Source organism: Oncorhynchus gorbuscha, linkage group LG18, assembly GCF_021184085.1.
Source record: "Oncorhynchus gorbuscha isolate QuinsamMale2020 ecotype Even-year linkage group LG18, OgorEven_v1.0, whole genome shotgun sequence".
NCBI classification, from domain to species: domain Eukaryota; kingdom Metazoa; phylum Chordata; class Actinopteri; order Salmoniformes; family Salmonidae; genus Oncorhynchus; species Oncorhynchus gorbuscha.
This window is the reverse complement of record NC_060190.1, coordinates 9672696-9698212: the sequence shown is the minus strand read 5'-3', so window position 1 is coordinate 9698212 and position 25517 is coordinate 9672696. Positions and strand designations below refer to the sequence as shown.

Genomic DNA, 25517 nt, shown 5'->3' with positions numbered 1-25517 from the left:
AGTTATAATCTGATAAGAAGACTGAAGACTGGGACCACTGTCTCTCAAAGGGAATTGTCGTTGTTATTTACAGGAAGGTGGTGAACAATGTGAGTTCTGAGCAGTGATGTCAGTTAGTGCCGACGTATTTAGCATATTTAGCTCCTAGGCAACTTTGTACAAGCATTTCGCTACACCTGCAATAACATCTGCTAAATAAGTGTATGTGACCAATCAAATTTGACATTCAACTGAAGGGTATAAAATCGTTCATCCTTCATTCAGTCAGACAGGGATTATAATGCAATATTCTAAGTGCATCTGCTGATGGACAACACTGTACTGTCGAGCCTAGTTTGAGCACCGACACAGGTGCTGTGGATATGGCCATTCCATTCAAATTCATCCATCATTTAAATCCCAGTGAAAAGAAAGTGTGAAAATTCCTCCCACGTCACGTCAGACCGAGGAAAAGAGCGAGAGAATCTTAAAAAACGATCAGAAAAGACAAGGAATCGTGTCTGGAAATCTATCTCTCACAGGAACAGCCCGGGGCCAAAATGTACATCAATAATGACAGAGAGGGGAAAGAAACGACAGGAGAGAAAAAACAACAGTAAAATACCAGACAGTGGACACATTTATCTCTGACGGAAAGCCCCCTGGGACACTTTTCTCCCTACTGTAGTTTGGAGCCACAGGGTCACTGGCTGCAGCCCTGCAGTCTGCACTGTATTCCAGCTGATCTGGGTCTAGACAGCTGTTTCCAGATTGGGCCATTTACACCGAGGAGAACGCCGCCTCGTGGTGAGTTGGTGGAATGAACATGACCACGCTGCTGTACTTGAGGGAAATGCTTTAAGGTGAAGATTCGAGTTGTCTTTAATGTGTTCGTTGTTGATTCCAGGTGAAACTCAAAGCTCACAAGCATATATTTCAAGTTCATTTGTGCAGAGAAGGATCAACAAATGAATTGCACATGTTTTGAGGCTTTGACACGGCTGTGTTGGTGTGTAAGAGATAAAGACTGAAAGATAGACTTAAAGACTTGACACACAAAGAATGTACATGTCATTTAAGACATAAAAGATGAAGAACTCTCGTTTGAAATCCAAGTTGAGCTATTCTAAGGCACATCAATGAAATCAGCCTTGAATTTGACTCTCTGTTGCAGTACTCCCATTCACAGGCAGATGCCCCTAATATCAATTTCAATGTCAATTTAAGGGGCTTTACTGGCATGGGAAACATTAGTTTATATTGCCAAAGCAAGTGAAATAGATAATAAACAAAAGTGAATTAAACAATAAAAAATCAACAGTGAACAAAAGTTCCAAAAGAATAAATACATTTAAAATGTCATATTATGTCTATATACAGTGTTGTAATGATGTGCAAATAGTTCAAATGCAAAGGGGGAAATAAATAAACATAAATATAGGTTTAACTTACAATGGTGTTATATCCCTGCACCTCACACACAGACTAGAACTAATCTGGATCCCTCAAGGTCTGCCCTTTTCAAGATGCGATTGGTGGGATTGATTCCTACTGTACAGAGACACATGGCCCCAGTGGAATCAGATCATGGTCTGAGAATTCAATCTACCTTAGCAGCCGTGCCCTTTGGAAAGGTTTTACTCATTCTCTTGATTCAGTTTGAAACAGCTGTGGGAGTAGTCTTGTTCCAGTCCTAACACTACCAGTCTGGTAGGCAAGGTACTATAAGAGTAGCAGAGGGTATTATAGGAGTAGCAGAGGGTATTATAGGAGTAATATAGGGTACTATAGGGGTAGCAGAGGGTATTATAGGAGTAATATAGGGTACTATAGGGGTAGCAGAGGGTACCATAGGAGTAGCAGAAGATATTATATGAGTAGCAGAGGATACTGTAGGAGTAACAGAGGATACTACAGGAGTAACAGAGTGTACTACAGGAGTAATAGAGGGTACTACAGAAGTAACAGAGGGTACGGCATGAGTAGCAGAGGATATTATAGGAGTAACAGAGGATATTATAGGAGTAACAGAGGATACTACAGGAGTAACAGAGTGTACTACAGGAGTAACAGAGGGCACTATAGGAGTAACAGAGTGTACTACAGGAGTAACATAGTGTACTACAGGAGTAACAGAGTGTACTACAGGAGTAACAGAGGGTACTACAGGAGTAACAGAGAGTACGGCAGGAGTAACAGAGTGTACTACAGGAGTAACAGAGTGTACTACAGGAGTAACAGAGTGTACTACAGGAGTAACAGAGGATACTACAGGAGTAACAGAGTGTACTACAGGAGTAACATAGTGTACTACAGGAGTAACAGAGTGTACTACAGGAGTAACAGAGGGTACTACAGGAGTAACAGAGAGTACGGCAGGAGTAACAGAGTGTACTACAGGAGTAACAGAGTGTACTACAGGAGTAACAGAGTGTACTACAGGAGTAACACAGGGTACTACAGGAGTAACAGAGGGTACTACAGGAGTAACAGAGTGTAATACAGGAGTAACATAGGGTACTACAGGAGTAACAGAGTGTACTACAGGAGTAACAGAGTGTACTACAGGAGTAACAGAGGGTACTACAGGAGTAACAGAGGATACTACAGGAGTAACAGAGTGTACTACAGGAGTAACAGAGGGTACTACAGGAGTAACAGAGTGTACTACAGGAGTAACAGAGTGTAATACAGGAGTAACGGAGGGTACTACAGGAGTAACAGAGGATACTACAGGAGTAACAGAGTGTACTACAGGAGTAACAGAGTGTACTACAGGAGTAACAGAGTGTAATACAGGAGTAACGGAGGGTACTACAGGAGTAACAGAGGATACTACAGGAGTAACAGAGTGTACTACAGGAGTAACAGAGTGTACTACAGGAGTAACAGAGGATACTACAGGAGTAACAGAGTGTACTACAGGAGTAACAGAGGGTACTACAGGAGTAACAGAGTGTACTACAGGAGTAACAGAGGATACTACAGGAGTAACAGAGGGTACTACAGGAGTAACAGAGGATACTACAGGAGTAACAGAGTGTACTACAGGAGTAACAGAGGGTACCAAAGGAGTAACAGAGGGTACTACAGGAGTAACAGAGGGTACTACAGGAGTAACAGAGGTTACGGTAGGGATTACAGAGGGTACTGGAGGAGTAACAGAGGGTACTATAGGAGTAACAGGGGGTACTGGTAGGATTATCAGAAGGTACTATAGGAGTAGCAGAGGGTACTATAGGATTAACAGAGGGTACTGTAGGATTAGCAGAGGATACTATAGGAGTAGCAGAGGATACTATAGACATAACAGAGAGTACTGTAGGAGTAGCAGAGGCTACTTAAGGAGTAACAGAGGGTACCGTAGGAGTAGCAGAGGATATTATCGGAGTAGCAGAGGATACTTTAAGAGTAGCAGAGGGTACTATAGGAGTAGCAGAGGATACTGTAGGCGTAACAGTGGGTCCTACAGGAGTATCAATAGGAGGTGTTACTAATAACCAACACATGCCTAATCAATGATATTATTAATGGCTTGTTAATGAAAGGTACTATAAAGTACATTCTAACAGCAGTTTGCCTATCCTAACAGCAGTTTGTTCAGGTTGGCCTTCAGCAAACAAAGGAAAGGGGGTGCAAGACAACAATGTGAGACAGTGTTCTTGTCCTAACAGCAGTTTGTTCAAGCTCAAAGGAAAGGGGGTGCAAGACAACTAACAGTGTTCTTGTCACCATCAATAACCTCCATCCTCCCCCTAACCCCCATACCCTCCCAAGGGTCCCTCTTCACCCCCACTCCTCCCCCTCCTCCTCATCCTTTCCTCTCCTCCTTTTACAGTAACTGATGAGGTGGACACATTTCACCACACTGACTGCTGCACTGACTGCGACTATTCATCATCCTCATGTACACGCACACACACACACACACACACACACACACACACACACACACACACACACACACACACACACACACACACACACACACACACACACACACACACACACACACAACACACACACACACACACACACAAATTCCGAATGCCAAACCTAACAACACAGATAACATCAAAACCCCAATACTAGCAATCTGACTTGTTACACTGTTGCAAAACAATTACTCAACTTCTATTCTTCCATTGATCCGTTCAGTTTTGAAATGAACACACACAAAGCAGCATTTCAAAATATAATTCCGTGTCCAAATGGAGTGAGCTGCCCGTTCTGTCTCTCTGTGTGTGTGTGTGTTTGTGTGTGTGTGAGTGTGAGTGTGTGTGTGTGTGTGTGTGTGTGTGTGTGTGTGTGTGTGTGTGTGTGTGTGTGTGTGTGTGTGTGTGTGTGTGTGTGTGTGTGTGTGTGTGTGTGTGTGTGTGTGTGTGTGTGTGTGTGTGTGTGTGCGCTCCGTTTGAAAATCAACACACACAGTAGGAGGGCCCTACGCTCCGACACACACACAAACATATCAGTTTGTATGCCAGGCTGGGTTCAGAGTGCTTTCGCCACTGTTTCGAAAGCTGAAACAGAGCATATCACTTTGGATACAATGCTATGGGCCTCCCAATACTCTGGGTAGACCAGTATTGATTACAGGCTGCAGGGAGTAGTAGCGTTTCCATCAGGGTTGAGTGGCTAAAGCTGTTAGCTGGAGCTGTTAGTCTGCTGCTTCAACTGGCCTATCTGTTACACAGGCAGCCCTTAGGGAGGCACACGGGGAGGTGGATAGATCACTGACTGAGGTAAGAGAGGGAGTTGGGACAATGGAGCAGGAGGAGGGAGGATATGTTGTATGGTCTGGTAGTCACAGTCAGAGACAGACTGCTACCATATTATACACAGGTACAAAAGTACACATACATGCAAGCTCTATCTAGAACACCGGTGGCGGTCTATGTATATTTGTAAACAACAGCTGGTGCACAAAATCTAAATCAAATCAAATGTTATTTGTCACATACACATGGTTAGCAGATGTTAATGCGAGTGTAGCGAAATGCTTGTGCTTCTAGTTCCGACAATGCAGTAATAACCAACAAGTCATCTAACTAACAATTCCAAAACTACTGTCTTATACACAGTGTAAGGGGATAAAGAATATGTACATAAAGATATATGAATGAGTGATGGTACAGAGCAGCATAGGCAAGATACAGTAGATGGTATCGAGTACAGTATATACATATGAGATGAGTATGTAAACAAAGTGGCATAGTTAAAGTGGCTATTGATACATGTATTACATAAGGATGCAGTAGCTGATATAGAGTACACTATATACGTATGCATATGAGATGAATAATGTAGGGTATGTAACATTATATTAGGTAGCATTGTTTAAAGTGGCTAGTGATATATTTTACATCATTTCCCATCAATTCCCATTATTAAAGTGGCTGGAGTTGAGTCAGTGTCAGTGTGTTGGCAGCAGCCACTCAATGTTAGTGGTGGCTGTTTAACAGTCTGATGGCCTTGAGATAGAACCTGTTTTTCAGTCTCTCGGTCCCAGCTTTGATGCACCTGTACTGATCTCGCCTTCTGGATGATAGTGGGGTGAACAGGCAGTGGCTCGGGTGGTTGTTGTCCTTGATGATCTTTATGGCCTTCCTGTAACATCGGGTGGTGTATGTGTCCTGGAGGGCAGGTAGTTTGCCCCCGGTGATGCGTTGTGCAGACCTCACTACCCTCTGGAGAGCCTTACGGTTGTGGGCGGAGCAGTTGCCGTACCAGGCGGTGATACAGCCCGCCAGGATGCTCTCGATTGTGCATCTGTAGAAGTTTGTGAGTGTTTTTGGTGACAAACCAAATTTCTTCAGCCTCCTGAGGTTGAAGAGGCGTCGCTGCGCCTTCTTCACGATGCTGTCTGTGTGAGTAGACCAATTCAGTTTGTCTGTGATGTGTATGCCGAGGAACTTAAAACTTGCTACCCTCTCCACTACTGTTCCATCGATGTGAATAGGGGGGGTGTTCCCTCTGCTGTTTCCTGAAGTGGACAATCATCTCCTTAGTTTTGTTGACGTTGAGTGTGAGGTTATTTTCCTGACATCACACTCCGAGGGCCCTCACCTCCTCCCTGTAGGCCGTCTCGTCGTTGTTGGTAATCAAGCCTACCACTGTTGTGTCGTCCGCAAACTTGATGATTGAGTTGGAGGCGTGCGTGGCCACGCAGTCGTGGGTGAACAGGGAGTACAGGAGAGGGCTCAGAACGCACCCTTGTGGGGCCCCAGTGTTGAGGATCAGCGGGGTGGAGATGTTGTTGCCTACCCTCACCACCTGGGGGGCGGCCTGTCAGGAAGTCCAGTACCCAGGGTCTCGAGCTTGATGACGAGCTTGGAGAGTACTATGGTGTTGAATGCCGAGCTGTAGTCGATGAACAGCATTCTCACATAGGTATTCCTCTTGTCCACATGGGTTAGGGCAGTGTGCAGTGTGGTTGAGATTGCATCGTCTGTGGACCTATTTGGGCGGTAAGCAAATTGGAGTGGGTCTAGGGTGTCAGGTAGGGTGGAGGTGATATGGTCCTTGACTAGTCTCTCAAAGCACTTCATGATGACGGAAGTGAGTGCTATGGGGCGGTAGTCGTTTAGCTCAGTTACCTTAGCTTTCTTGGGAACAGAAACAATGGTGGCCCTCTTGAAGCATGTGGGAACAGCTGACTGGTATAGGGATTGATTGAATATGTCCGTAAACACACCGGCCAGCTGGTCTGCGCATGCTCTGAGGGCGCGGCTGGGGATGCCGTCTGGGCCTGCAGCCTTGCGAGGGTTAACACGTTTAAATGTCTTACTCACCTCGGCTGCAGTCCGCATGTTTTCGTTGCAGGCCGTGTCAGTGGCACTGTATTGTCCTCAAAGCGGGCAAAAAAGTTATTTAGTCTGCCTGGGAGCAAGACATCCTGGTCCGTGACTGGGCTGGTATTCTTCTTGTAGTCCGTGATTGACTGTAGACCCTGCCACATGCTTCTTGTGTCTGAGCCGTTGAATTGAGATTCTACTTTGTCTCTGTACTGTCGCTTAGCTTGTTTGATAGCCTTGCGGAGGGAATAGCTGCACTGTTTGTATTCGGTCATGTTACCAGTCACCTTGCCCTGATTAAAAGCAGTGGTTCGCGCTTTCAGTTTCATGCGAATGCTGCCGTCAATCCACAGTTTCTGGTTAGGGAATATTTTAATCATTGCTATGGGAACGACATCTTCAACGCACGTTCTCATGAACTCGCACACCGAATCAGCGTATTCGTCAATGTTGTTATCTGAACCAATACGAAACATATCCCAATCCACATGATGGAAGCAGTCTTGGAGTGTGGAGTCAGCTTGGTCGGACCAGCGTTGGACAGACCTCAGCGTGGGAGCTACTTTTTTTAGTTTCTGTCTGTAGGCAGGGATCAACAAAATGGAGTCGTGGTCAGCTTTTCCGAAAGGAGGGCGGGGCAGGGCCTTATATGTGTCGCGGAAGTTAGAGTAACAATGATCCAAGGTTTTTCCACCCCTGGTTGCACAATCGATATGCTGATAAAATTTAGGGAGTCTTGTTTTCAGATTAGCCTTGTTAAAATCCCCAGCAACAATGAATGCAGCCTCCGGATAAATGGATTCCAGTTTGCAAAGAGTCAAATAAAGTTCGTTCAGAGCCATCGATGTGTCTGCTTGGGAAATATATACGGCTGTGATTATAATCGAAGAGAATTCTCTTGGTAGATAATGTGGTCGACATTTGATTGTGAGGAATTTGAGTTCCTGTATGTTTCTTTCATCACACCATGTCTCGTTAGCCATAAGGCATACGCCCCCGCCCCTTTTCTTACCAGAAAGATGTTTGTTTCTGTCGGCGCGATGAGTGGAGAAACCCGCTGGCTGCACCGCCTCCGATAGCGTCTCTCCAGTGAGCCATGTTTCTGTGAAGCAAAGAACGTTACAGTCTCTGATGTCCCTCTGGAATGCTACCCTTGCTCGTATTTCATCAATCTTGTTGTCAAGAGACTGGACATTGGCGAGAAGAATGCTAGGGAGTGGTGCATGATGTGCCCGTCTCCGGAGTCTGACCAGAAGACCGCCTCGTTTCCCTCTTTTTCGGAGTCGATTTTTTTTGGGTCGCCGCATGGGATCCATTCCGTTGTCCTGTTTGAAAGGCAGAACACAGGATCTGTGTGTCGCGAAAATCATATTCTTGGTCGTACTGATGGTGAGTTGACGCTGATCTTATATTCAGTAGTTCTTCTCGACTGTATGTAATGAAACCTAAGATGACCTGGGGTACTAATGTAAGAAATAACACGTAAAAAAACAAAAACTGCATAGTTTCCTAGGAACGCAAAGCGAGGCGGCCATCTCTGTCGGAACTTACACAGGAAGGCTTTGCTCGCCTGAGGTAGAGCCTCTCATGATAAACTTTAGACCACACTATTTACCAAGAGAGTTTTCATCTGTATTTTTCGTAGCTTTCTATATACAACCACAAACCAATACTGGCATGAAGACTGCACAACTCAATGAGCTGTATACGGCCATAAGTAAACAGGAAAAAGATCATCTAGAATCCTCATCTCAAATCCGTTTTACCTCCTTTCTACCAGCATGTTAAATGTGCAACCAGAGGGGAAATAACTCTAGACCACCTTTACTCCAAACACAGAGACACGTACAAAGCTCTCCCTCGCCCTCCATTTGGCAAATCTGACCATAATTCTATCCTCCTGATTCCTGCTTACAAGCAAAAACTAAAGCGGGAAGCACCAGTGACTCGGTCAATAAAAAAGTGGTCAGATGAAGCAGATGCTAAGCTACAGGACTGTTTTGATAGCACAGACTGGAATATGTTCTGGGATTCTTCCGATGGCATTGAGGAGTACACCACATCAGTCACGGGCTTCATCAATAAGTGCATCGATGACGTCATCCCCACAGTTACCGTACGTACATACCTCAACCAGAAGCCATGGATTACAGGCAACATCCACATTGAGCTAAAGGGTAGAGCTGCCGCTTTCAAGGAGCAGGAATCTAACTCGGAAGCTTATAAGAAATCCCGCTATGCCCTCCGACGAACCATCAAACAGACAAAGCTTCAATACAGGACTAAGATTAAATTGTACTACACCGGCTCCGACACACATCGGATATGGCAGGGCTTTCAATCTATTATAGACTACAAAGGGAAGAATATCCGCAATCTGCCCAGTGACACGAGCCTACCAGACGAGCTAAATGACTTCTATGCTCGCTTCGAGGCAAGTAACAATGAAGCATGCATGAGAGCATCAGCTGTTCCGGACGGCTGTGTAATCACGCTCTTCGTAGCCGATGTGAGTAAGACCTTTGTACAGGTCAACATTCACAAGGTCACAGGGCCAGACGGATTACCAGGACGTGTACTCCGAGCATGCACTGACCAACTGGTGTCTTCACTGACATTTTCAACCTGTCCCTGACTTGAGTATGTAATACCAGCATTTTTCAAGCAGACTACCATAGTCCCTCTGCCCAAGAACACTAAGGTAACCTGCCTAACTGACTAACGACCATAGCACTCACGTCTGTAGCCATGAAGTGATTGTATGGCTGGTCATGGCTCACATCAACACACCATTATACCATAAACCCTAGGCCCACTCCAATGTGAACGAAGAAGGCCCTACAAATTGTCTCCAGCCACTGTAGTCATAAATTGTTCTCTCTGCAACCGCACGGCAAGCGGTCCCGGATCGCCATGTTTAGGACCAAAAGGCTTCTTAAAAATTCTACCCCCAAGCCATAAGACTCCTGAACAGCTAATCAAAGGGCTACCCAGATCCCTCTCTTACGCTGCTGCTACTCTCTGTTCATTATCTATGCATAATCACTTTAACTCTACCTACATGAACATATTACCTCAATTACCTCGACTAACCGGTACCTAACCGGTACCCACTTTATATAGCCTCGCTATTGTTATTGTACTGCTACTGTTTAATTATTAGTTACTTTATTTTCTATTTTTTCTGAACACTTTTTTGTTCTTTAAAACTTCTTAAAGCATTGTTGGTTAAGGGCTTGTAAGTAAGCATTTCACTGTAAGGTCCTGTTGTATTTGGCGCATGTGGCAAATAACATTTTATTTTATTTTAATCTATCTACATCTCCATGGGTCTTTCTCTCTGTTTTGGAACAGATGAGGGACAATGGAGGGACAATGGACACATAACGCACTGTCATGACGTGCCCCTTTTGGGTGAGGATCATAGCCCCCCCCCCCTCTCTCTTTCTCTCCCACCACGGGTTTATAGCTGTCGTAAATACCGAAACTCGTTTCCTCACTCTGCCAAAATGAAAGTTTTGCAGTAAGGTAATCTCAAAAGATTGAATAATCCAACCATATTTCTGTATTCCAACCAGTTGAAACTGTCTGTGGGTACTTAAAGAACAATCATGTCGAATGCCTTACTGATTTGTAATGTAGCTACCAGAGCAGAACATCATAACTGTTTCTCTGAATGTGTACATTTCCCAGTTACCAGATTTACATCTAATTATTGTAGAACGTATATGATTAAATATGAAACTATTTGTGAGAAGATGAAATGTGATGTTAGCCTTCTAAATGAGATAATTTTTTTCATATAAAGTTTTAACTATAATTCAGTGACCACACCCCGTAAGCACAGACATTTACATCGGCGACATGGAACGCCCCCTTTTCTACTCCAGTATAAAACCCACATCCGGCAAAATGTACAATAGACAAAAACATGCCGGGTTGCTGCCGGTAGGTAAAGTGGTTCTAGCTGTGACCTGAATAATCAACCATTGAGATCAGAAAACATGGCCCTGTCGCTACATGTTGAAATGCTTGGCCATTTAAATATAGTCAAGAGAACACAGGGATGAGGTCCCCACGTTGGAATGGCTACCACTCTATAGACCAAGCAGACTAAGGCGTGAGCCGGATGTTGCAAAATGGTTTGAACTACAACTCTACAAAAGGACAAGACCAGAGAACTTGAAGATCATCCCCAAGCTGAAATGGTGAAGAAATCTACAAACTCAAGACCGGCTGCAGCTGTTCAAATACTTTAGTCTGTTAAACGTATCCACTCTCAGAACATTTCCGAATGGTCCTCTGACGTATCCATTATAAAAACCTAAAACTACAGAAGGCTTTGATCTCTGGTGGACAAACCAGAGACTTGCTGGCGACAATCTATCCAGCAGACAGACCGGCAGTCGCAGAGAGGGACGACAAAGTCATAGACTTGTAAATTGCATTTCTAAAATACAAATGAGCGGTTGTTAGGGTGCAAAATATCCATATTTACTATGAACGTATTGTGTGTATGTGGTGGGTCCATTCTGTTCTCCTGCTCTTTCTTATCTGTCCCCACCCCTTTCCTTTGTCTACCAAGCCATCATATCGGTTTCATCCTCTAGGGACTAGGGACTTTTTCTCATTATGATGCTAGGGTTCGTGCAGATATCCAAGGTTTTGCGATGTTCAGGAATGAGACTGATGAGGTAATACTACATTAATAGAAGACTGCAATCGATAAGATAATAAAATATATGAAGAGCTTTATTCGGGAAATTGCAACTCTAAAAAACATTTTTTTTGTCGTGGTGCCCTGACTTCCAAGGTAATTCCTATTCAACACACACTCTCACACACACACACACACACACACACACACACACACACACACACACACACACACACACACACACACACACACACACACACACACACACACACACACACACACACACACACACACACACATACACACACACACACACACACACACCTGTTTGGACCAGGTCGAACTGCCTCCTATAATTCCATGATTAATGTGTTTCAAATTAGTTTTCCTCCTGCAGATTACTCTGGAATATAGTCACACACACACACACCTGTTTGGAACAGGTCAAACTGCCTTCTATAATTCCATGATTAATGTGTTTCAAATTAGTTTTCCTCCTGCAGATTACTCTGGAGTATAGTCACACACACACACACACACACACACACACACACACACACACACACACACACACACACACACACACACACACACACACACACACACACACACACACACACACACACACACACACACACACACACACACACACACACACACACACACACACACACAGAAAGAGACACACATACACACCGCCCCTCCTCCCTACCACACACACACCAATCATGGAAGTAAATCAGTGGCCAATCTCACTGCTAAATGTCCTCTAATTAGTTTCCATTTAGCGGATGTGAAGGAAAGGAACCAAGATGAAAGCCCATACAATTTCCCCCTAGACAGAAATCTACTTCTGAATCATGATGTGTAACTGCTAGAATAGTCCATGTCTGCATCTCAAATGGCACCCTGTTCCCTATATAGTGCAGAGGCGATAAGGAATAGTGTGCCATTTAGGATGCAGCCTTTCTGGATGCAATGCACCACCACTATGTAATGTGTTAGTGCTAGAATAGTACATGAGAGATGGATAAAATCCACCTCCACCATTACTTCCCATTGTTACAATAGACAGGAACAAGCTTAGCATGTCCATTTAGTCTACCCCACTTTCCATGTCCATTATCATACATATTGATGCTATAATGGAGTCACAATCTTAGCCAGGCTTTCCTTTAGAGATGAGGACTGGCCAAGAGCAATGCAATGTAATGAGATGGTGTGTGTGTGTGTGTGTGTGTGTGTGTGTGTGTGTGTGTGTGTGTGTGTGTGTGTGTGTGTGTGTGTGTGTGTGTGTGTGTGTGTGTGTGTGTGTGTGTGTGTGTGTGTGTGTGTGTGTGTGTGTGTGTGCGTGCGTGCGTGCGTGCGTGCGTGCGTGCGTGCGTGTGTGCGAGAGAGAGAGGGGGGGTGAGAGGGAAAGAGAGAGGGAGAGAGAGAGAGAGAGAGAGAGAGAGAGAGAGAGAGAGAGAGAGAGAGAGAGAGAGAGAGAGCACTGAGGGTATAGGGTGTACGTGTGTATTATTGATGGAGATATGTGACTTGTCTCTGGACTACATGATTAATGTGTTGTCTTTACATACCAAAATAGACCGCACCACTCATGTCATAGAGAATACAAAAGAAGGAGGGAGGTAGAATAGGGAGAGAGAGAGAGCGAGAGAGAGAGAGCAAGAGTGTGTGTGAGAGAGAGAGAGAGAGAGAGAGAGAGAGAGAGAGAGAGAGAGAGAGAGAGAGAGAGAGAGAGAGAGAGAGAGAGAGAGAGAGAGAGAGAGAGAGAGAGAAAGAGAGATAATGAAGTGAGAAAAAGATGGAGCGAGCGATGAATGGAGCTATAGAAAGACTGTGAGCGATTCAGCTAGGGAGGGGAGGAATGAGGGAGGGGAGAAGGGAGAAAGAGAGAGAAAGAGAGGGAGAGGCTGTTGATCGAATCCTAACCACTTTGGCAATAGCGTTTCTAACCTTGAGCTGTCATGTCAATTAAAGCAGACTTGAATTTATGAGCTGGGGATGGACAGAACGAGAGAAAAGAGGAGGAAAGAGGGAGGAGGGAGGGAAAGAGACTCTATTAAGCCTCAGCAGGAAATCACCGTGAGACAGAGGTCACTATATCTGCTGTCTTCTCCTCTTCCCTCTCTCTATCTCTTTTCTCCTCACATCCTTTCTTTATTCCAGTGAAAGAAGCAAGGAAGAGGAGAGGCAGAGAAGCGAGGCAGAGGAGAGGCAGAGAAGCAAGGCAGAGGAGAGGCAGAGAAGCAAGGCAGAGGAGAGGCAGAGAAGTGAGGCAGATGAGAGGCAGAGAAGCAAGGCAGAGGAGAGGCAGAGAAGCAAGGCAGAGGAGAGGCAGAGAAGCAAGGCAGAGGAGAGGCAGAGAAGCAAGGCAGAGGAGAGGCAGAGAAGTGAGGCAGATGAGAGGCAGAGAAGCAAGGCAGAGGAGAGGCAGAGAAGCGAGGCAGAGAAGTGAGGCAGAGGAGAGGCAGAGAAGCAAGGCAGAGGAGAGGCAGAGAAGTGAGGCAGATGAGAGGCAGAGAAGCAAGGCAGAGGAGAGGCAGAGAAGCAAGGCAGAAGAGAGGCAGAGAAGCAAGGCAGAGGAGAGGCAGAGAAGCGAGGCAGAGAAGTGAGGCAGAGGAGAGGCAGAGAAGCAAGGCAGAGGAGAGGCAGAGAAGCAAGGCAGAGGAGAGGCAGAGAAGCAAGGCAGAGGAGAGGCAGAGAAGCGAGGCAGATGATAGGCAGAGAAGCGAGGCAGAGGAGAGGCAGAGAAGCGAGGCAGAGAAGCAAGGCAGAGGAGAGGCAGAGAAGCAAGGCAGAGGAGAGGCAGAGAAGTGAGGCAGAGGAGAGGCAGAGAAGCGAGGCAGAGAAGTGAGGCAGAGGAGAGGCAGAGAAGCAAGGCAGAGGAGAGGCAGAGAAGCAAGGCAGAGGAGAGGCAGAGAAGTGAGGCAGAGAAGCAAGGCAGAGGAGAGGCAGAGAAGCGAGGCAGAGAAGCGAGGCAGATGAGAGGCAGAGAAGCAAGGCAGAGGAGAGGCAGAGAAGCGAGGCAGATGAGAGGCAGAGAAGCGAGGCAGAGGAGAGGCAGAGAAGCAAGGCAGAGGAGAGGCAGAGAAGCGAAGCAGAAGAGAGGCAGAGAAGCGAGGCAGAGGAGAGGCAGAGAAGCGAGGCAGAGAAGTGAGGCAGAGGAGAGGCAGAGAAGCAAGGCAGAGGAGAGGCAGAGAAGCAAGGCAGAGGAGAGGCAGAGAAGTGAGGCAGAGAAGCAAGGCAGAGGAGAGGCAGAGAAGCGAGGCAGAGAAGTGAGGCAGAGGAGAGGCAGAGAAGCAAGGCAGAGGAGAGGCAGAAAAGCAAGGCAGAGGAGAGGCAGAGAAGCAAGGCAGAGGAGAGGCAGAGAAATGAGGCAGAGATGAGGCAGAGAAGCGAGGAAGGGAATAAAATAATGAGAGGAGTAATTGAAACATGGATGAGAAAACTGTCAGCATCTAACTAGGGAGTCTGCGCCTCAGGTGGTGTGCTTGCCTGCATGCGTGTGTGTTACCAGTCTATTACAACTGATTTGGAGCTTTCTAACGTGAATTTGGAGAGCACAGTTTTCGTTCCCCTAATTAAAAAGTACCCAGAGGGGAAAGGAAAATCTCCAAGAAGTATGAAACTTGTCACCCTCCCAACACACACACACACACACACACACACACACACACACACACACACACACACACACACACACACACACACACACACACACACACACACACACACACACACACACACACACACACACTCCCAAATGTGTAGAGGCTTGCTAGAACTTTTCATAGCTTGGAAAAAGAGCTGACTAGGGAACACACCAAACCGTTCTAAAGAGGGTACTTTGGAACATGGTCACATACAGCGAGTGTACGTGACCCCCCCCCCCCTTTTGCCCTCAGAACAGCCTCAATTTGTCAGGTAATGGACCCTACAAGGTGTTGAAAACATTCCACAGAGATGCTGGCCCATGTTGACTCCGATGCTTCCCACAGTTGTGTCAAGATGTCTGGATGTCCTTTGGGTGGTGGACCATTCTTGATACACACTGGAAACGGTTAAGTGGGAAAAACCAGCAGCGTTGCAGTTCTTGACACAAACCGGTGCGCCTGGCACCTACTACCATACCCCTGTTCAAAGGCACTTTTTTTTTACACATCGGTAATCATGCCTTGAGTACTTCCCAATAGGACCAACAGTTCATGGGAAAGGTGTAGAAGTAGGAAGATGTTGAGCGACACAAACACACACCCACACACACACACAGACACACACAGACACGCACACACACACAGACACACACAGACACGCACACACAGACACATACACACACACATACACAGACACACACAGACACACACACACACACACACACACACACACACACACACACACACACACACACACACACACACACACACACACACACACACACACACACACACACACACACACACACACACACACACACACAGACACACAAACACACACACACAGACACACACACATAGACACACACACAAACACACACACACACAAAGACACACAACCCCCCCATAGTCAGCCAACTATCTACCACATAGACAGCACATTAGTAGCTCTACTTCTCAGTATACACCCCCATAGTTCCCTTTTAGTGTTTGGAACATGGCCGCCCTACAAACTCTGTCCATGGATCAGTGTGTGAACCCTCTACCCTCCTGCTGGTGGCATCAAAGCCTGGCCTCCACTTCCTCTGTTCAAAAGGACCCACACTGTAAACAATGAGGCCTCAGCCTCTCTGATTCTCTCTGAGACACACCGCACAGCAGGATGGGAAAGTTTTGAAAAAGAGACAGGGCGAAATATTGACCCAGTTTGGTGAGGACACACATTGTTAGAGTGAGAGTTAGAAAGAGAGATCATGCACTCATGGGCTTCAGCAAAAAATATAATTATAGTTTGATAAATGTCGATAAACATACATTTTTCCCCCGCAATTACTTATAATTACTGTTCATTTTTTATAGTTTATTTTACTTTTGTTTATCCATTTCACTTGCTTTCCCATGCTAATAAAGCCCCTTGAATTGATGTGTGTGTGTGTGTGTGTGTGTGTGTGTGTGTGTGTGTGTGTGTGTGTGTGTGTGTGTGTGTGTGTGTGTGCGTGCGTGCGTGCGTGCGTGCGTGCGTGCGTGTGCGTGCGTGCGTGCGTGCGTGCGTGCGTGTGTTAGATACTCACTCTACTGGAGGGTTGAGGTCATCAGCTTTGGTCTCAAAGAAGCGCAGCACCTCCTCACTCTGAGACAACTGAGGAGGGAGACGGACCAGAGCCTGAGAGAGAGAGAGAGAGAGAGAGAGAGAGAGAGAGAGAGAGAGAGAGAGAGAGAGAGAGAGAGAGAGAGAGAGAGAGAGAGAGAGAGAGAGAGAGAGAGAGAGAGAGAGAGAGTGAGATGGGGGGGGTAGGGGAAGGAGGGAGGGGGAGAGAGGGGGGGCAGAGGGGGAAAGGGGAGGGAGGGAGAACATCCGTTGTAAGAAACCGTGCAACGGTGCACCACACGAAGCAGCTCTTGGAATGATGAACTACGGAGGATGCATTCCAACATCCATTTGACGTTCTACCTTTACAGTACACACAGCATAATCCTTAGCACAGAGTTTGGCTCCAATTCAATGGAAGATCATATGTCAGCCTTTTCCACTGAGGATGGACATCCATTTGTAATGGTCATGCTAAGTCACACGACTATAGGAACAGATCGATAGGAGCCAATGACAAGGTAGACATAGTGGACATATAGTACTATATCTGAGATTGATGTTGAACAACATCTATATCATATTGATGGGATTTATTTCACAGGGACAGTGCACAACTTCAAATCAATTAATATTCCATTGTTCACAATAAGAGCAAATACCCGTCCGCACTCATATTATCCTTTTCTAGTCATGTGTCATTGAGGAAGTGTATATTATATTAAAAGACAGCTAGTGATACAGATGGTTTGGCTCCAGCCTCTCACAATCCCTTGAGAGGGCCTTCTGTGTCATCACGATCCTTCTGTTGTTTGTCTTGTGACAACAAACAGGAAGTAGTAAAGTTCAGATCAGAAGATGATGAGTGATAGACAGGCAGAACAATCTCTTAACATCTCCAAACATAAAACATATTTTAAGACATTTTTTAAACCTTTAAAAGTTGAGTAAGCAAGAATTTTGTCCACAAATGTACCAACATTTCTATTATGTAAATAGTTTATGATTAGTGTGTCACACCCTGACCATAGTTTGCTTTGTATGCATTCTATGTTACATGTCTAGTTTGTCTATTTCTATGTTTGGCCTGATATGGTTCTCAATCAGAAACAGGTGTTAAGTCATTGTCTCTGATTGGGAACCATATTTAGGTAGCCTGTTTGGTGTTGGGTTTTGTGGGTGATTGTTCCTGTCTCTGTGTTTGTACCAGATAGGGCTGTTTTGGTTTTTCACATTACTTGTTTTGTTAGTCTATTCATGTATAGTTTTTTTATTATAGAACCATAAATAATAACCACGCTGCGTTTTGATCCGCCTCTCCTTCAACTGGAGAAAACCGTTACATAGTGACTGCAATAATGTAGTTATTTTGTTAGATACTTCTCCCTATTAGCTGAAATTGTTTTTTTTTGTCAAAGCTATTTTAGCTGTCGCACCAGCTTTTCGGTCCGAACAGATTCACAAATCATGCGAATTTGTCAAGCTATGCAGACGTTGACTCCCGAGGCATGTGTTTCTAGGCAACTTCCCTGCCCTTGCCGGGGCAGGCCTGCTCCCTCCGTGGCTAAAGCCAGCGTGAGAAACATACTAACAAATGTTTGTGCTATGAAATGAAATAAACACTGCACTCTGACACACAAAACGTATTTCCTAGATTCATGATAGTGCTATTAAACGAAGCAAGGAAAGTTCATTTCAAAACGTGACGTTAGCTTTGCTGGAATGTGCTGCTGTTTTAGGTAAATAATGAATCTGCTAGCTTCTGACATGACTGACGGCATCTTTAAGCTGTGTTTGAGCATTTATATAAAGACTGGGCACGAGTATTTGGAGGTTATTAAAACGTATCATCCAAGTTGAGAGAAAGTCTTTCAAAATGTTGGATTTCACTGATTATAAGATGTGGCCTTGGACAATAAAGTCCACACTCTTATCTGTGTTTTCGAGGCAGAAAACTGCACACCTTCCCTACTTCGGGTGGAGCAGCTGTATTGTGTGTGTGACAGTCCAGCCCCCTTGTTTGTTTACATCCTTGGCCTCTGATACCATGGTGTGTGAAAAAGGGAGGTGGGGAGAGAAAGAGAGTGAGAGAGCGGAGAGAGGGAAAGAGAGAAAGAGAGAGGGGGAGTAACTTTTGTTCATGTTTTACTGTTTATTTCACTTTTGTTTATTATCTATTTCTATTTCACTTGCTTTGGCAATGTAGACATGTAGAGATGTAGAGAGAGATAGAGAGGGAGAGAGAGGGGGAGAGACAGGGGCAGGGGGAGAGACAGGGGCAGAGAGAGAGAAGCCTTGCTATTGAGAAAGGTTGCCATAGGCAGACCTGGCTCTCAAGAGAAGACAGGCTAGGTGCCTCCTGAGTGGTGCAGTGGTCTGTGCCACTAGAGACTCTGGGTTCAAGTCCAGGCTCTGTCGCAGCTGGGAGACCCATGGGGCGGCACACAATTGACCCAGTGTCGTCTGCATTAGGGGAGTGTTTGGCCGGCAGGGATGTCCTTGTCCCATCCCGCACGCTGTGGCGGGTGCACGCTGACACAGTCGCCAGGTGTATGGCGTTTCCTCCGACACATTGGTGCGGGCATTTTTTCAAGAAGCAGTGTGGCTTGGTTGGGTTATGTTTCGGAGGACACATGGCTCTCGAGCTTCGCTTCACTGTAAGGGAGTTGCAGCGATGAGGCAAGACTGTAACTACATATAGGGGAGAAAAAGAGTTTAAAAAATGTAAAAAGAGAAGACTGGTTATGTGCACACTGGTTATGTGCACACTGATTATGTGCACACTGGTTATGTGCACACTGGTTATGTGCACACTGGTTATGTGCACACTGGTTATGTGCACACTGATTATGTGCACACTGGTTATGTGCACACTGCCCACAAAATGTGCAAACTAAGCTGCACTAACTAACCTCCTGCAAAATGTATGACCATTTTAGGGACACATATTTCCCTCAGATTACATCGACCCACAAAGAATTTGAAAACAAATCCAATTTAGATAAACTCCCATATCTATCTGTGCAATCACAGCAGCAAGATGACCTTCTGACCTGTTGCCAAAAGAAAAGGGTGAAGAACAAAATTTTACTTAAACTATTTGCATATCGTTACATAGAGACAATATGACATGTGAATTGTCTTCATTATTTTGGAACTTGTGTGAGTGTAATATTTCTTGTTCACTTTTTAGAGAGAGAGAGAGAGAGAGAGAGAGAGAGAGAGAGAGAGAGAGAGAGAGAGACAGAGAGAGAGAGAGAGAGAGAGAGAGAGAGAGAGAGAGAGAGAGAGAGAGAGAGAGAGAGAGAGAGAGAGAGACAGAGAGAGAGAGAGAGAGAGAGAGAGAGAGAGAGAGAGAGAGAGAGAGAGAGAGAGAGAGAGAGAGAGAGAGAGAGAGAGAGAGAGACAGAGAGAGAGAGAGAGAGAGAGAGAGAGAGAGAGACAGAGACAGAGAGAGAGAGAGAGAGAGAGAGAGAGAGAGAGAGAGAGAGAGAGAGAGAGAGAGAGACAGAGACAGAGAGAGAGACAGAGAGAGAGACAGAGAGAGAGACAGAGAGAGAGAGAGAGAGAGAGAGAGAGAGAGAGACTGAACAAAGGAGAAACAATAAGAGCTTTTTTGAAGTCAGACTGCTGAATGACCAAAGGCTGAAGTTTTGGGGGAGTTTTAGAAAACTTTCATTAAAATTAAATACCGAGGGCATAGCCTTTCTCTATTTATCTTTATCTATTTATTTGAAAGAGTGGGTCGCTTTTTAAAGTCTATCTTTTGTTGGGCACTCAGAAGTGTTCTTGTGTGTTCTAAACAGAACTAGGTCAAATCTCTTTCTAAAACTTCATGACTAGAATAAACCAAAACCTTAGAGACCCGTATGTATGACAATGTGTTTTCAGACTAGCTAAGTATTTGAAAAACATTTCCTCGGTTGGGCCGTTGTAGGTTTGCTAGCCTTGTAACTACCCCTAAACATCGTAAAAATATTTATTTTAAAACTCGGCAGCAAGATGAGTTAAGGGAATCAAGTATTTGCACAGAAATATGCAACCGACAACACCATCTTATTGTGGTGCAAACTGAAACCCCCCCAGTCAACACATGTACCCTTCTACACCCGTGGTTAACCTCACGCCTGAGGTGTTCGCTGACACGTGTGTCTGGTTACCATCTGTCACCCCTGACCTCTGACCCCTAAATCCCAATAACATGTGACAGGGGGGAGCTCAAGTGGGACAGGAGGTTTACAGCGCGTATGTGTGTGTGTGGGTGTGTGTGTGTTTTGACAGTAATGCCTCCTTGCTCACCCTGCAGTAGTCATCGATGAAACGAAGCCTCTTCATGGCCACATCACGCACATGACTCCGCCTGAACAGGATTTTACCTGAGGGAGGGAGAGGGGGGGGGTGAGAGAGAGAGAGAGTAGATAAGAAGGGCACATTTTAGATGTTAGAGAGTGTAAAACTGTAATAAATTAAAGACCGGTACAATCCTGTCTCATCGCAGAGGACAAACCTTTAGTGTGTTTGTGTATTACCACAGGCTAACACCAGATGTCAGTAACACATGAAAGACTTCTGAACCACAACAATCTCACTCTCATACTCTCATAGTGAACGGTCTTGTCCTGCATTGCCCTCTTAACATATCAAATGGGATTTAAGCGCTTGGAGGTTATGTGTCTAGTCTAACTCAGTGACTTCAAAGAAAAATGGCACCAGCCAATCAGAACGGCCCCTACTCCAGGGTATGCCGCGGTCCCTACAGTCCCACGGGAAGTGATCAAATTACCCTTCCTGTGAACTGAAGACACAGAGGATGAGAGGAAGAGCTGGGGACAGACTGTGTGCGTTCTGATTGCCAGCAATACTTTGAATAATGAATAGTAGAGGGGTAATAGTGCAGTACTGGAGTTTCTTAGATCAGAGACAATCGTGTAAACAACAGGGAATCTCCAGCCATAACTCTGACTTGCAAAACCTAAGTCTTTGATGGCCAGCTGCTAACATTGTGTGTAATTGAGTGAATCCTATGGGGACTATTTCAAAGAAGTTGCCATGGACACATTTCCACATCTGGACTGGACGAAGACATTGTATTTGGTGACGCTGCTGACTACTGCCCGCTTGAACAGGTATCTCTTGCAAAAGAGGTGTTATATCTCGATGAGACTCTCCGTTCAAAACAAATGTTACAAAAGGTATGTAAACAGATGGAGGTGGATGTTTTGGTTGACACCCAGGTGGCTTAATGTGAGGTGGGTTGGCGGGGTGGGGACTGCCTGGCGACTCTGAATTCTCCCAATGCTATGTGTTGGCTTCATACCTCGGCTTGAACCTGCCATCATAGAAGTTGTTTGTGGTGACGAGGCGTTGTACAAAACAAAGTCATCAGCGACAGGATCATCTCTAGCCAGAGTGTCAAAACCAATGACCTATTTTCAAAGAAATCGCTTTACCCACATTTTATTAAATCGCTTTACCCACATGTGATCTGGCTCGGGCCCAACCCATCGGTCTCTGGGACTGTGGCAACCTGGGGGCCAGCAGGGAGCTGCAAAGGAAGGAGCAGGACCGTGGTCAGCTCCAGAGGGCTTGCCAGGCCAAGGTGAGTCAGCACCATGGACAGCTCTACAGGCACCAACTGGGGTGGGTGAATCAACACCAATATTACCCAGTCCAGGTGCTGCATCCAATTGGCACCTGGAATTGGTGCAACATGTCCCTCGTTACTCAAAATGGGTATAAGTAGAGGTTCAGTCACTCGGGGGGTGTGGACAGACAGGCAGAGGGTACGCCTAGTCCTCAGAAGAACCGGAGTGAGAATGAGAAGCACCTCGATCAAAGGCCTAAGAAGATACTAGAGGATGTTTGACTCTCTCTCTGCCTTTTATTTTGTCCCAAAGGAAGAGGACCCATTCCCCAGGCAGCAGGCCACCGGGCACAAGTTGAGGGCATTGAAACCGGACTCATCGTTCTCTCACTTCTGTTCATTAACACAGGCCGAGGAGCTGCCCCGCCGGACACAGAGTGACCCACCCGTTACCGGAGAGGCCTTTAGGTTGTATTTCACCCCTCCCCGTTCCCCCCAACCTATATAAACAACAACATTTGTTTGAGCACCGATCAGACGGTCCGAATGTGTTCGCGTTCTAGAATGGTCGTGGAGGGGGAGTCAAGATCAGACTCAATGTGGAGAAGAAACAAATGTTCAGGGTGTGGCGTTTTGGACGGGGCAATAAGTCTGGGTGGCCAGGCACGGGTAGGGAGAGGGCTGAGAGCATGTGGTCTCCATCCGGCTCTAAGAGAGCCTAACCAACATAAACAGTAAACAGACAGAAGCCTCTCACTCGCACAGCAGGAGTGTTGTCTCTCTCTCTGTTCCACCATCTCTTCCTCGATCTCTTTTTCCATTGTGTGTCTTTCACTCCCACATCAGACAGACACACACTGTCAGCACCTGCCTGCTGCTGCACCTCCGAGAGACAGTCAACTGGATGGACCGACTGATGAATAATGTATGAACGACACTAGGAGGGGCGTCGATACGAGCAGGATACTGACGCGGTGTAACTTCCTGCCGAGTCAGCGCTATCGGTGACTTGACTGTCATGGTGGTGTCTGTCTGCCTCAAGTCAGACTGTACTTCCTTATAAACCCCAATAAGTCCCTATGGATAGTGCCATGTCATTAGATCTTATGGCCATATATGGCAAGGGATCGATTAGAGTGTTGGTCCGGGTTCAATGGTAAAGGCCATGGGGTTGACAGGGGCTTTGCTTATCGGAGTGTGAAAGACTTTATACGTGTGGAGAGAAGAAGGAAAGGAAAGGAGAGATGGAGAGAAAAATTATAGAGACTGACCTGGGAGAAATGATGGAGACTGACCTGGGAGAAATGATGGAGACTGACCTGGGATAAATGATGGAGACTGACCCGGGAGAAATGATGGAGACTGACCTGGGATAAATGATGGAGACTGACCTGGGAGAAATGATGGAGACTGACCTGGGATAAATGATGGAGACTCACCTGGGAGAAATGGGATGATTCTCTTTTTGGGATCTTTCTGCCCTCCCTCGATTGGGAACTTGTCAAGAATCTGCATCTGTAAAGAGCAACACACACAGACATTTTTGTATTAATTTAAGAGTGAGAGAACTATTTGGCAAACATTTACAAATGTACTTCAGCTCACTGAGGAACTGAATAGTGTTTCATTGAATTTCACTGAAAGAAACAGCTGTGCTCAGTATTTAAAATTCCCCGCCACTCCGATCACAGCATCAGAGATTATATCATATCAAAGCTCGGACACATTTTAAATTCCCATTCGGACAAGGACAAACGCTGCATGGTGTTTTGCTGCTCGCGGTGGAGAGGAGTTAATGTGAGTCGATTTATTCATAAAGACGCCGTGGTACTAAGGGAGGAGAAGTGCTGACACCGGGGTTAGAGGGAACTGCACACACACACACACACACACACACACACACACACACACACACACACACACACACACACACACACACACACACACACACACACACACACACACACACACACACACACACACACACACACACACACACACAGGGACTTTTTCCACACACCCACACAAACTGCAGAGGTCAAAGATGCCAGCCATTGTCGGCCATGTTGTGTTTATCCAATTTCAACCCCTAAATAAATCAGAGGGGGGATTCGTAAAAGTAAATGGGGCTGTGGGGGAAGAAGCCTATTCTGTCTGCAGCATATATATACTGTAAGAAGAGAAGAGAGAGAAGAGATAGAGAGAAAATGTGTGTGTGTGTGTGTGTGTGTGTGTGTGTGTGTGTGTGTGTGTGTGTGTGTGTGTGTGTGTGTGTGTGTGTGTGTGTGTGTGTGTGTGTGTGTGTGTGTGTGTGTGTGTGTGTGTGTGTGTGTGTGTGTGTGTAAGTGGGCTGCTCATTTGATGGCTACATGGAACAGGCCTTTGCCGGCAAGCTGCTTAAGTACCAGCCCCTCGCGGCACGCTTGGACAGCCTCGGGTGGAGGTGCAAGCTGGTGGCGCTTATATTTGGCAGCCTCTGCCACGTACACAGCCTTGCAGTGTGTGGACTCCAGATTGCGGGCCTGACAAAAACTAGGGCAAAGCAGTAGGCTGGATACTGCTCTGTTTCAGCTGTCCTGGGAAGCTGAACTTTTTTTAATGTAAATCTGATTGGTGAATTCAAATAAAGTATTTATTGTGTGTGTGTGTGTGTGTGTGTGTGTGTGTGTGTGTGTGTGTGTGTGTGTGTGTGTGTGTGTGTGTGTGTGTGTGTGTGTGTGTGTGTGTGTGTGTGTGTGTGTGTGTGTGTGTGTGTGTGTGTGTGTGTGTGTGTGTGTGTGTGTGTGTGTGCTTATGTATGCAGATGTGTGTGACAGAGAAAGAGACACAGAAAAGCAGAGAGAGAAAGAGAGAGACCACACACCATGGTGTGCATCAGGGCAGGGTAAAGACCCAGAGGAACCAGGTGAATAAACAATCTAGCAGTACGGGGACGAGGGACAGGTCCAAACCCAGTTCTCTCTCTGTGTCTGGGTCAGAATACAGACACTAATCTCCGCTGGGTTTCTCTTTCTCATAGAAATAGAATTACTAGAACAGAAATTCCCATTCAAATCAATGGGTCTGTGACGGGTGGGCCGGCGGTATTCTATTTGTATGCTTTGTCTTCCCTGACTGGGACCGCAGTTCAGTTCAGTTCAGTCTTGTTTCGCTCTCACAGGGGAAAACTCTATATGCCTTGTCCCAGTGGAGGGGTTGGTCTTCCTGTGGGTAAGCTGCTGAGTGGTGGTCCACTCTGTTCTGAAGGCAACCTTGG

The 25517-nt window shown here is 45.9% G+C and overlaps 1 protein-coding gene across 4 annotated transcripts in view; it reads right to left on the bottom strand.

Moving 5' to 3' along the window:
• The window catches only part of LOC124004346 (SH3 and PX domain-containing protein 2A-like), a 138520-nt gene that overhangs the window by 79918 nt on the left and 33085 nt on the right, over positions 1-25517 (bottom strand). For all 4 annotated transcript variants that reach the window (XM_046313178.1, XM_046313179.1, XM_046313180.1 and 1 more), the window contains exons 3-5: positions 23701-23776; positions 20977-21053; positions 16661-16752 (exon numbers count right to left, since the gene is read on the bottom strand). In XM_046313178.1, the coding sequence (XP_046169134.1) occupies positions 16661-16752; positions 20977-21053; positions 23701-23776 (245 nt within the window). The remainder of the gene's footprint in view (positions 1-16660; positions 16753-20976; positions 21054-23700; positions 23777-25517) is intronic.